This window comes from Panicum virgatum, chromosome 1N, assembly GCF_016808335.1.
Source record: "Panicum virgatum strain AP13 chromosome 1N, P.virgatum_v5, whole genome shotgun sequence".
NCBI lineage: Eukaryota > Viridiplantae > Streptophyta > Magnoliopsida > Poales > Poaceae > Panicum > Panicum virgatum.
This window is the reverse complement of record NC_053145.1, coordinates 49275239-49288333: the sequence shown is the minus strand read 5'-3', so window position 1 is coordinate 49288333 and position 13095 is coordinate 49275239. Positions and strand designations below refer to the sequence as shown.

Below are 13095 nucleotides of genomic sequence, written 5' to 3'. Positions count from 1 at the left end.
CCGTTTAATCTATTACTCAAGCAAAACGGGTGTTCAAACATGCAAAACGACCATTTAAACGATCAAAACAACCGACTAAACGGAAACGGTGTACTACTGTGTAGCGTTTAAACGATGTGTAAACGGGCTAAATGACCATTTAGGCTAATAGTGCTATTAATTAGACTGTAGACATAACTTTAGGTGACAAAAAGGCTAAAAAGGCTAAACAAAACTCATTTTGGAGCTAAATAGCCAAACTCAAGAGAGAAAAAATTAAGAAACTAAGTAGAAGGTTAAGGAAATAATTCTCTTCTTTCCCTTCCATATAGCATGTTGTTTTGGCAATCGCTGTGTTCACTTGGCTTGTTAACCAAACAGCCAGCAGTACGATTCTCTCATACTAAATTAGCACCAGCCACCAGCTACCAGCCAGTCAGCAGTAATGTTCTCTCATAACAAATCAGCACCAGCCATCAGCCCAAGCCAAACAAACACAGCAAATGTGAATCTGTCCGTGACCACGTTGTGCAATTCTGTTTTATAGTCGATAGGCTGCCGGAACAGACAATCCACCATTAATGTCTCTGATCTTTGCACCGTTTGTGATTTTCTTGTTCTTTTGGAGATGTTTTTTGGATGTTTAACTAGACTTCTGAAATTTCAAATTTGCATTCTTTTGACATCTTGGTGATTTTGACAAAAGCTCGATGATTCTTCAAACGTTTATGTCGAAAGCCAGTATCCATTTAACGTCCGCATGATTTCAACCGAACCTCATGATGCTTCGGTTACTTCAAACAGCCGGTAAGCTCATGATAGCCGGAGAAGTTTCCAGTTCACGATCACCATAGCAAAGCAATGCAGCGATGATTCACTTGTCATTTAATAAGATTCCATCTCGTCCTATTTTTTTAGATCGAAGGAAGAATTGTATTATATCAAAACTGAGTACATCATCAAAATACACGCAACACTCTCAAAATACTCACGCACTAAGCAGCTCCAAATCTCAATCTCAAACCTGTGTAAAAAATCAAATAGAAGGTCACACAGTCATACGCTCAGTAAGCAGGCTGAGAACAAATGCCTAAAGAATGGCGACCAACATCCCTGTAGGTTGGAACGAGCACAATCTTCTTTTTCCTTCTTGCATCTTTCTTCTTCCTCTTTGTCACCGATGAAGAAGAGAGACTGATCCCAATCTATCCGATTAGAGGACAGACTTATTCTCACAAGCCCTTCACCGTGGTTGGATCTAACTACGGCAAAATGGAGAAGTGGCCGAAGAAAATTATTTCACGATGACGGCACCATCCCCACCTCGATGACGCCATCCGGAAATCTAATTCTCCGTGTCATCATTCCAAGCAAGTTGCCGACACTATAGATGCCGCCACCTCTTTCATTAAAGCCACCATAGAGAGACCCAAGCTATTCTATCTTTTTACCGTTGTCGGAGAGGAGAAGAAGGAAACAAATCTCCTATATCACGAATAGCGGTATGGAGAAACCCTAACTTTAATTTAAAATTTGATAATTCAAAAATTATTAGAAGAGATAGATCCCCACTGGCTCCAGCCTCCAATGTGATGGCAGAGGTGGGAAGGGAGGGGGCCAAACGGTGAAGGAGGCTAGGTCCGGTGGTGGGCAGGAGGGGGCAGAGCGGAGGCACCGGCCTGACGCCAAAGTTCGTGAATATCTCGTCCCAAGTGTTGAGATGATGATTTTGTTAAACAATCACTTAGTTGCAGACTTAAATATAGTTGCTTCTAACTGCATCCATCACCCATTGGTTCCGAATTATCTTAAGCTAAAAAATGCTCAATTTCGCAACCAGATAAACGGACTAACAGAACTGCAAAGCTCAAACTCAATAAAATAACAAAGTTGGAGAAACAATGTGCCAACCGAAAGGGCCCAGATAATCAGAGGTTGTCAGATCCGGGTGAGTTTAAGCTGGGGTGTTCAATCTTGCAAGATGGCAGGATTATTGCCGATTGACTGAACCGGATTCATTTTGCGGTCCACACAAGAAGCTGATCTTGCAATGTTTCATCATTGATTCATATATGATTTATACATTCATACACACAGTTATTAAAAAATCCATGATTTGTTTACACAACTTGATATTTAAATCAGTTCGCTCCGATAATTTATTAATTTTACATAAAACAGATTCGACACAGAATAACCGAGATATGTTTTTTTTTCCGCACAGAATGTTTCCAAAATTCCTCCGCGAGATCACAGGAAGCCTCCCCCACGGACGAGATTTTGGATTCATCCCTATCGCAAACGAAGAAATTGCCACAAAACAGGGTGAGGTTTTGGGACAGAGTGCGTTTGCTTTGCTCAAGGCAAGAACATCAACGAAAACTTTGAGAAAACAATAAACACCGGAAATAAGGCATGTGCCAACTGAAAGGGCCCAGAAAATCACCGAGGGTGTCAGATCCAGGTGAGTTTAAGCTGGCTTGGGGTTCAATCGCGCAAGATGGCAGGATGGTTGCCGATTGCCCGGACCGGATTGTTTCGGGGTCCAAACAAGAAGCCGATCTTGCGAATCATACACCAATTTGATGTCCAAACAAACAGGATTCCACAGCAAGAGACAAGCAAACTTCAAACCAAAACCAAGCGACAGCTAAGCTCCTAAAAAACCACGGATACAATGAATGTACCAAAGGCAGCAGCAGATCAGAGACGCAAGAAATCGAAACGGAGGAGAACCACATGGATGCGTCGCTAACGTCAGAGGCAGGCGGCGGAGGCGACCCCTGGCTTCGGAAGCCGGTCTCAAGTCAGTATATATACGCCAGGGCACGCGGGTTCCTGATTAGGGTTTCTGTACCTTCATGGGCCGGCCCATTATTAGCTTCCGTTCTGTTCGGCTTCCCATCCAGATAACCGGGCCCGGAACACGGTCTTCCGTGGACCGTGGGGGTAGAACGGTCCAGAAACGGCCCAAGCCTCGAGAGGATAAAAAATCATACACCAATTTTTCCGCACGCACCGTCCACCGACCCACGCCGCCGGCACGGTCCAAAATCGCAAAAAGTCTTATTTTTGGCCATCTAAGTATTGTCCGAGTTTGATTTTGACCATACAACTTTAAAATTGAGTATCCTTAACCATCGAACTATCAAAACCGTTCATATTTGACCATTCGGCTGTTTCGAAAGGTGGTTTCGCTGACGTGGATGACATGTGGCAGTTGGACCCACATGTAAGCTCATTTTCCTCTCTTCTCTCTCATCTCTGTATTTCTTCTCTCCTTCCTCTCTCTCTCCGACGAGCAGGGGCCCGGAGTTGGGGCGGAGCAGCCGCCGCATCCATGGCCGACCCCCCCCTCCTCGGCCTCCTCCGCGTCGCCAACTCCCCTCCATGTTCCTGCACAGGCCGGCTGATTCGAGCTCGTGGCCGGCGGCAAAGGAGCGGGCCGGATCTTCGGCGAGCTGGTCGAGGAGCAGGGGAGCCCTGCGGCGGTGGAGCAGCAGGGGTTGTCGGCGCGGACGTCCGAACTTCTTGACATGCGGACCATTGGGAGCGAACCGTCCGCGGCGTGCCCGCCTCGCCGCGGCTCGAGAGGCGCTCGGACGCACTGACGCAGGGGCGACACGTGAGCCACGGCTCACTGTCGGTGGCAAAGCCGTACGGCGGCGGGGAGTTGCACCTTTAGCATCTACGCAGCAAGGCGAGTTCAACGGTGGGTGATGTGCATGAGAAGCAACGGCCAAACATGGTCGGCGGCGAGGAAGGGGTTCCGGTCAGCGGCGAGCTCCATAGATGAGCGCGGAAAACGATGGAACATGGTGGAACGTGGATGGCATGAGCTTTAGGAGTTCGCTTACATTCGATTTGAGCCGTTGGACAAGGAAAAATGGGAGCCAGAGGTGGGAATTCGCCTAAGGGTGGATCTCGGTCCCGTCGGCGCCAATGGCGGACGGAGAACTTCGATTCACAACCGGGACTGGGTCGAAGCTCGTCAGGAGCAGGTTGTGGAGGTAGCAAGGAGGGTAGAGGAGGGTTGGGAGAGGGGGATTTGAGTTTGGTGGCCTGGGGTGGCGACAAAGTCCGGTGGCGGCTCGGCTCTGCTCTGTTTTGCTCGTGCTCGTGGTGAGAGGTAGAAGAAAGGAGGGGGCGTGTGGGGAGAATGGAGGGGCCGGGGTCTTATGGTGCTGGCCTGCGGCGGAGCTCTGGGTCGTCCAGCCGGCGGCACTGGCCCGCGGCGAAGCTTGCACTGGCCGCCTCGCTGTCGCCAACTGCTACGCTGCATCCCCGCAGGATGCCGTCGACCGGTTCCTATCCGTACGCGTCGTCGAGGTCAAGGGCAAGCCTCACTTCGCGGACTTCGGGCTCGTGCCGCTCGGCTGGTGCGTTGCCGCCGCCGCCGGGATCCATTGAAATAGGAGAGAGAAAGAGGGAGATAGAGAGAAGAGAGAGAAGGAGGTAACACTGACAGGTGGGCCCCGGCGGGCCCCACTGCCACGTGGCGTCCAGTCAGCGAAACCAGCCACCAAAGCAATCTGATGGTCAAAAATAAATAGTTTTTATAGTTGAGTGGTCAAAGATATTCAGTTTTGAAGTTTAATGGCCAAAGTCGCCAAAATCAAACCGAGATAAAAGTTATTGGCCAAAAATCGACTTTATCCTCCAAAATCCGACCGTTGCGCGGGGCGCCCCCTTTTTCCCCTCCGCGCAGCGCCGCCCCCAACAAAACTTTCCTCCCCCAAATTCCTCTCCCAGCAACGCATCTTCTTCCTCCTCCCGCGCAACTACCGACGACTCACCCCGGAGCGCGCCGCCGCGAGATCTTCTCCCCTCTCCCCTCGTCGCCCCCGTGACCCCGTCGCCCTCCTCCGTGCTGCTGGACGCCGGGGCGGAGATCGACCACGCTGTTTGATTCCTCCTGTGCTGGTAAACCCTAGTTCTCTCTCTGAGTTTTGGGTGTGTCCATCGGTTCCAGTTTTCCTGCGTGCCCCCGATCGCTGTGATGCGAACACAGCCGGGGCAAAACCCTATTGTTCCTTTTGTACTCCGCGCCGGTCGTTCTTGGAATGCCATGTCTGTGGATTTGTTCGCTGTTAGTACCTAGATTGGCCCACCGTATGGCTTGGTTCTTGAGCCCGCCCGAGATCTCATCGGGAGCGGGGTCTTCCGATGACCCCAAAGGACTCCAGGTGCATCCGCGTGTGAGTTTTAATCTGTCAGTCAGGAAAGCGAAGTGGGAATGTTGTTAATTTGTGAGCGTTCGGCTGATTGTGTAATCTCAGTCAGGTCTTGGTTGACTTGATAGACGCTGTATCAGTGTCACGATGTGTGTGCTTTGATGTTCTTGGGCTGCAGCTTGCACTAAATTAGTGGCTGGTCCAGGCTTTGGTGCTAACCCCTAGGTCCTAGGTCATCTCCATGGGAAGTGTACTACATTGGTGCTCAAAGAAAGATAGTTTAGTCATAAAACCAGAACCGTTACATGGCTTACCTCTCTGGAAACTACTCTGTTGCTGGCTATTGACTTTTTACTATGTCAAATTTCACAATCTATCTTCGTATATAAGTGAAATACAACTCTGCCCCTCATTTTGTACCTCTCTCTGATTTAATTCGTTTGCAGTTAGTGGTACTTACGCCAGTCCATCTTACATTAGCACCTGCAGAGCTCATTTCACAAATTTTTTTTTTTGTTTCTGCACCACAATAGCATAAGGAAATTGGTGTTTATTGTTTCAATATTTCTGATTAGTTTCCCTTTGTCCAACAATTGAACTTCAGGGCTTTCAAGGTAGAAAAAGAAGATTTCTCTTCAGTCATGGCTTTCCCAACTCCAGCAGCAGTTCTTCTTGATGAGAACATGCATATACATAGAGGTGAGATTGCTTTTTCTCAATACTAGTTTGGGTCAATGAATTCTCGCTAAACAGACAAGAAACATGTTTCATCTGCATGTTCAGGCAAGAGGGCCGATGCACCAAGGGCCAAACCACTGAAGCCATCAGAGAAGAAGCCTGGGCTTCAAGAGCGGAAGGCTCTTCAGGATGTTTCCAACTTTGCCAACGGCACTGCTCTGAAGGACAGATCCATGAAAGAGAGGTCCCAACAGCGGAAGGCTCTTCAGAATGTTACCAACACAATTCAAAGCAAGGACAGGCCCACCTTGAAAGAACAGAGGTCTACCTTGAAAGAAAGGTCTACTCTGGGCAAACATGACATGATTAAGAACCCAATGAATATATTAACTGATGAAGAGATGAAAAAATGCCATGAATGGGCAAAGGATGGTGTGGAGAGCGCTCACTTCTATGATCATCAGAAGGCAGATAAGGATATGCAAGACAAACGTAAGAATAGATCTTATGATTCCTCTTTTTGGTTCTTCAATGCGTGGATTGTATTTCTTGTAGCTATATATGGCTGATTGTGTATGTTGTATAGGTGTCAAGAAGAAAGTGGCGAATGTGATGTCAGCCTTGGATGGCTGGCCAAATATGGTATTTGATCGTGTGATGTTTCCAGCTATGGTACGTTAAGTTGTCCAATTGCGCCGTATTTTCACAATTCATGCAGGTTGTTACTAAGGTCGAAGTATATTATCAGGAACTTGTGCAAGTACAACAAATGGATATTCACTTTTCAAATAATCATGTCTCCATTTCTATAAGACTATGGTCATGCAAACTCATAATCAAGCCAACAAAATGTTATTATTAAATATGAAATCAAAGAAATATATGTCCCCTGTCATTTGGTTGCATAGTTCTCCTATATAGTGCTGATTGGACTGCTGGTTGTGGGGTATGAGTAAAATTATTTATTACCTAGCTTTCCAGTGTCAACTTGGTGCATTTATTTAACAGTTTTGCCTATTATATTTCATTAGCTGTAAGCAAGGAATAGAAACTTGCTTGGTAAAGTTTGCTTGTTCTGCTAGGTAAAGCTGCCTAGTAAGTCGATTAGGAAATCTTGGTAAGCCATCCAGATGCCTTGAAATGGGAGCTACTCATGTCTTCTATCGCAGAAGATTATGTAGATTGATGGACAAGCTCGGTATTGTTGGGTTGCTCCAGTAGTAAAATAGTAATAATTTTGACAAGCTATATTCGTTAGATGGTTATTCTGGCAAATTCTGAATCAGGCTCTTTACTTCCAACATTTACTTACTAAGAATTATAATCTGAAATGTAAAGCAATGCCACCACTGCTTTTTATTTATTTTAGGTCATTTAATTAATAATATCTCATGACATCAGAAGAAAACTCCTAAGCTTTGGTAGATATGACCCTGCCATGCGTATTAGCAAGCAAATCAACTCTGACCTGTTTCACCAAGTGTTCCCCTCTAAGCGCTTGCTCGGTTTGAAGGGGATTGAACAGGATTGGAGGGGGGATCAAACCCCTACAAGTCCGATTAACCGAACAAGGCCTAAGGGGGGAAAAGACATGTGTTCCATGTAGCTTTTGATGAAATGTAGCATCTCTTGAAGTTCAATTACAGTCATTTCATATTATTTCTTGTGTTTGTCTGTGTTCATCTGTATATATGTTATGTCCTGCTCTTGGTCATTCATTGACACCAACACTGATTTTACGCATTACTAATTTTGATTGCCTCTTATTATCTAATTCATCCACAGCCTAAACATTAGGGCAAATAAGCAACATGTATCTCTTTGCCTATCTTTTCCCTGTGCTATCAGAAATGTAATTCCATGCGCCTATTTACAATTCAGGAGGTTGACAAGTTCTTTGAAGAAGATAAAGAGCTGGAGCTGGAACCAGAGATTCTTCCAGGCATCAGTTGGGGCCTCTCTCGCTCAGGTTGGTTTCTCCTCCCTCCCTCCCTCTCCGACATGTTTTTTCTGCAGTGTTTTACCTGCTGTGGTTGCTATCCTCCCAGCGGCTTTTTTTTTTGTTTCTTTTGTATCTCCTATTTGAAATATTTCAGTTTACCTGCATGTAACTTGCACGTTCCTCTGCAGATGATAAAGCAAAGTTGGCTGAAGATTCTTTTACTGATGGTGAGCTCGATCAGTACCCATCTCTGGACAACCATCCGGTTATGTTTGAGCTGAAAGACGAGCCAGCTATCCCGCAGCTGGGAGTGTACTGAAGAGTTCCCGGCCTAGGCTGAAAGCTCTGCTTCTGCTGATTCTTTGGCGACACCGCTTGCTCTGGAGCAGTCCGTGTAGTGTCTGGAATGCTTGTAGGCCTGATGTTCTTCCTCAGCTATGTTCCGGTGGATGAGTGATGTAGGATTCACAGTTCGGTAGTCCTGTAGTACCTGTTGCAGCGGAAGCGACAGCGCTTCTGTTTGTTGTGCTTTTGCTGAAAGTCTGAAACAAACCTCCTAGTCATTCCTTGCAATTTACATGACGGTGTGAATGGTAAAATTCTGATGTTTTCATCAGGAAAAAAATAGTATCATGTAACTATCATGATATCACTTGATGGTGTTTCTGATGACCATTGCATCATGTAACTTGGTCCTAGATGGATCAAATTTCTTGGCACTAATCTCACCTGCCATTGGCCGCACCTGCACATGACAGAGAAAAGAGGAGCAGGGCCCGGTTGGTTCCTGGAAACTCGCTGATACTAAAATCTGATAGGGACAAGTAGCCATTAGAAAATGGGGGATAAAAGGGACAAGTAGTTGATTCCTGCATCTACGCCCGGTTCGTCGATTGGTTGAAAGTTCTGCAAACTAGCAGCTCGTGCACGAGCATCGAGCGGCGGAGCGAGTGATTCGCCCGCCGGCATCACGGTCTCGGTCAGTGTGGACGCTTGGCCGCGACAAAATATTTAGAGCTCTCGGCTGCTCCCTTCCTCGCACACGGGACCTTTTCGCCGTTGAGAGGTCAATCGGAGGTTGAGGACCCGCCGAGCGCGAACCGGGCCCAACTCGAGGAGGAGCAAGAGCAACGCCGGGCGGGGCGGCGAATGGGGACGGATGCCTCCGCCTCCGCCGTGGACCTGCTCCGGTCGCAGATCCCGTTCCAGACCGACGGGGAGCTCGTCCTCCCGCCGCGCGGGGTGGGGCTCGTCCTCGTCGACCTCTGCAACGGCTTCTGCACCGTCGGCGCCGGGAACCTCGTAAGCCGCCTACTCTTCTCTTTCCCACTGCCGTCGCTCGCCCTTTTCTTTCTGTCTTTCCTTTTTTACCCCTTCCTTTGTTTATCGGTTAAGCTCTCGTGAATTCTGCGCTGTTCCTGCCTCGATCGTAACACTAGAATCGTTTAGGTTTCATAAGAACAGAGTGCGAGCGCTGAGCTGTGCGGTGATCTCCTTCTAGCCTTTCTAGGAATCTCGGATAGGGACACAAGTGAACGTTAACTGGATTGTCCTCCTCCTCGGTTGTATCGCTGTATTTTTCTTGTTCTGTTCCTCCTCCCTATCCGCTTTTTTAACTGTATTTTTTCAGTTCCTGCTCAACATATAACAAAAAAAAACTCATTGGTTAGTTACTAATGTTTGTCCGAACTCGCATGTGTACAATTCAGGGAGCACAGCTGACGGCCAGCTTAGCTAGACCTGAAATTTCTACCTTTACTTTTCAAAAAAAAATCTACCTTTCATATGAGACCGTTCTGTTAATTCAGGACAAGTGGACAACACACCCTGTAATCTTCATAGTTGCAATTTGTGCAGGTTTTTCGTTAGATAGAAGGCTTCTACCTTGCTCTTATAGAAAGCATAGATAGTAGGCTGGGGTTTCCCGCTTAAGGTTTAGAGCAACAACTACACAAACAAGTCTGCAATCAAAGACGGGAATATTCCAGGTGTCCTAGAGCTAAGAATTTAGAAGTTCACCCACTCTCAACACCCTCTGAATTCTGAAAGCAGCAACAGCAGGAAACCAGCTTATAACAAAAGTAGAAGACAGCAGTTCATCCTATCCGCCTATCCCAGAAATTGCAAAAACTGCCTGAGCTTGATGCAGCAACCTAACTTAACTTTGATTTCCTCAGCCATCTTGTTGATTGTTGGTCGGGTCTCCTCTCTATTTAACGACTTCAAATGCTGCATTAAACATAACAATCCATATATCATCACACAAGGTGAAGAAACTAAAATGTTCCTAAATACGAAGTCTTTTCTAGTGAGTCAAAGTGCCCAGCATACACTTAGGCTGACTGTTTTAGACTGACTGTAAGACAACTGTGCAGATTTCCTCCTTTTTGGGTTCATGCACCATGCCATTAGGGTGTGTTTAGATCACTTTGCATTTTGCATTTTTGCGTTTTTAGAAGGGAATCTTCAATATTTGAAGTATTAAATGTAGACTAATCACAAAACTAATTATAGATCTCGTCTGTAAACTACGAGACGAATCTAATGAGCCTAATTAATCCATCATTAGAGCATGTTTACTGTAGCATTAATGTAGCAATTTAGTGTCTAGTCACGTCATAATTAGGCTCATTAGATTCGTCTCGCGATTTACAGTCCATTTGTGTAATGCGATTTATTTTTTGACTACATTTAGTACACCATGCAAGCGATTTACAAAAATTTTGCATTTTGCGTTTTGGGATCTAAACAAGGCCTTAGTAGTTTTGATTACTATTTCAGACAGACTGTATTAGACTCACTGAATAGTTTTTGCTTTTCATCTGCAGGCTCCTGTTGCACCCAACAAGCAGATCGAAAAGATGGTGGGAGAGGCGGCTAGGCTCTCTAAGCTGTTCTGTGATAGAAACTGGCCAATCTTTGCATTTCTTGATACCCACTATCCAGATAAGCCTGAACCACCATATCCCCCTCACTGTATCATTGGTACTGGGGAGGAGAACTTTGTTCCAGGTAGGTCCTAAACTAAAACCATTTCAGAAGTGTCCGCTCAACTTTTGTGCTTATTATTTCATATTAGAGTACGATCTTCTGTTAATGATGTACACTGACAATATGTGAGAAGGACAATCAAATATGATCGATTTTCTGTCTGACAAATTTCAGTTTGCAATGTGTAGATCTGGAGTGGTTGGAAAAGGAGCCGAATGTGACTATAAAGAGGAAAAGTTGTATCGATGGGTACATCAGCTGTATAGAGAAGGATGGGTCCAGTGTTTTTGCTGATTGGGTTGGAAAATACCAAATCAAAACTGTGAGTTGTCCCACTACATGAGGATTTTAGAAATAGATCGTATCCTTCTATGTATGACTTGGGCATGGGCCCGATGCAGGTCTTGGTGCTCGGAATATGCACAGACATCTGTGTTTTGGATTTTGCAAGCTCAACTCTGGCTGCTCGAAATATTGACCGAGTGCCTCCATTACAAGATGTTGTGATTTATTCAGAGGGTTGTGCTACATACGACCTTCCTGCTGAGGTTGCGACAAATGTTAAAGGAGCTCTTGCCCATCCACAGGTATCGACTCTCTGATGCTCATACATTCAAAATCCTCAAGTCACCACCAATTAGCCAGGAATATCCGAATATGGACTTGCACTAAATGATTGACGGATACGCTATTGTAATCTTCAGATGACCGCATTAGCATTTCCTCACATTTGTCTATATGTAAAAGAAAGAATGAAACATTATCCTTGGGGAACACTAAACCTATAAATTTGCAAGAAGAAACTGGGCAATCCATTTATTTCATGCCAATAGCAAGAAAAATCTCCACCTACAAAAAGAAAGAGAAACATTATTTGTAAAGTTTTTTCATAATCATCACATGCAAATAACATTCTTTGTTATATAATCATCTTGATTGATCCAAAGGAAGGATATAAATAATACACTACTCCATAGAATGCTCTCCGAGGGATGCTGAAGGAAGAACCTCACAATGAACTTACCATAATGTTCAATGTTTGCAGGATCTTATGCATCATATCGGACTCTACATGGCCAAAGGAAGGGGTGCAAAGGTAGTTGACAGGGTTGCTGTCGAACCTTGAATCAAAAACATGGCCATACTGATGTTGCTAGTGTTTGATCTGTCCTCTCATCCTTCCTATGGAAAAATCAGATATGCATCTTAGCATGAATTTGTCGAGAAACAATTTGATACACTGATGCTGGCGATAATCACCTTCAAATCTGTAAAGATGGGTTCATCTTGTGGTTAACTTGTACATATCCTCTTAGTAGTATCCCAAATTGTCCTGCTAAATATGCGTCAGTTTAACTTGCACTATATTTTCTCATTGGTTGCTAATGTCCAGTTCTGGGATTGTATAACGGTATTTAATGAAGTATAAAACTCTCCCCAGTCCTACGATTCAATGAGGCAGTTATGGAATACAAGTTGTAGAAACAGTATTTTTTTTAAAAAAAAAGTTTGTCAAAGAGGCTAAAACAATGTGTTGAACTAGATGGAAGTACTCTATAAATGTTTGAGTTGGGGTCAGCAGCTAACACATTCATGTAGTACTCCCTCTGTCCCAAAATAAATGCAATTTTAGGATCGAGTATGCAAACCAACATCATGTACAAAATTACAAAAATACCCTTTGTTTTTTGTGATAAGTGGATGAGGTGTTAATTGTCTTTTGTGAGAATGTTCCAGAAATTGTCTTGTCTTTTGTGGTAGGCAGGTCAAAGTCACCAATTTTTTATGGGACAAATTTTGAACTCTATAGTTGCAATTATTTTGGGACGGAGGGAGTAAGTGTATGGGCAGTCAAGTACATTGGTTCACTTTCCGAGAAAAAAAACTACACCAGCATACTAATACATCATTGGTTATCTCGTACAATTCAAGTACATGGTTAAGTTTGATGACGTGGAGTGAGAGACGAAGGTGTACACAAAGTTATGAAACCACTTCCCCGTATTACGCATTGTGCATAATATTTTCTTTTATATGAACAAATCATCATATAATAGAGTTAACATGAAACAATTTAAAAACTAAAAATCAACCAAAACTAAGTATCAATGCATGCGACTGTCAACTACCTTTGCACCCCTTCCTTTGGCCATGTAGATACATGTAATGTACATTCCTGATAAAAGAGCCTTTACAATGCAAAGTAACATCAATTATAATTAAAAAAAGCTTTACAATGGGAGAGAAACACAAGTTAGGTACAACTTATATTTGTTATTCAACCAAGCTAAATACTCAAAGTACTCCATTTACTTCAAATTATAGTCTGTT

The 13095-nt window shown here is 44.6% G+C and overlaps 2 protein-coding genes across 2 annotated transcripts; both read left to right on the top strand.

The window, feature by feature from the left end:
* Nucleotides 1–4671: 4671 nt before the first annotated feature.
* LOC120656360 lies at nucleotides 4672–8425 on the top strand. Its single transcript, XM_039934429.1, has 6 exons — nucleotides 4672–4902; nucleotides 5758–5852; nucleotides 5937–6323; nucleotides 6418–6503; nucleotides 7713–7800; nucleotides 7962–8425. The coding sequence occupies exons 2-6, from the start codon at nucleotides 5795–5797 to the stop codon at nucleotides 8090–8092; spliced, it is 750 nt and encodes a 249-aa protein (XP_039790363.1). The 5' UTR covers nucleotides 4672–4902; nucleotides 5758–5794; the 3' UTR covers nucleotides 8093–8425.
* Nucleotides 8426–8642: 217 nt separating this feature from the next.
* Nucleotides 8643–12218, top strand: LOC120656361 (nicotinamidase 1-like). Its single transcript, XM_039934430.1, has 5 exons — nucleotides 8643–9075; nucleotides 10602–10785; nucleotides 10953–11086; nucleotides 11166–11351; nucleotides 11810–12218. Exons 1-5 carry the CDS (start codon nucleotides 8923–8925, stop codon nucleotides 11888–11890), a joined length of 738 nt encoding a protein of 245 aa, XP_039790364.1. The 5' UTR covers nucleotides 8643–8922; the 3' UTR covers nucleotides 11891–12218.
* The last annotated feature ends 877 nt before the right edge of the window (nucleotides 12219–13095 follow it).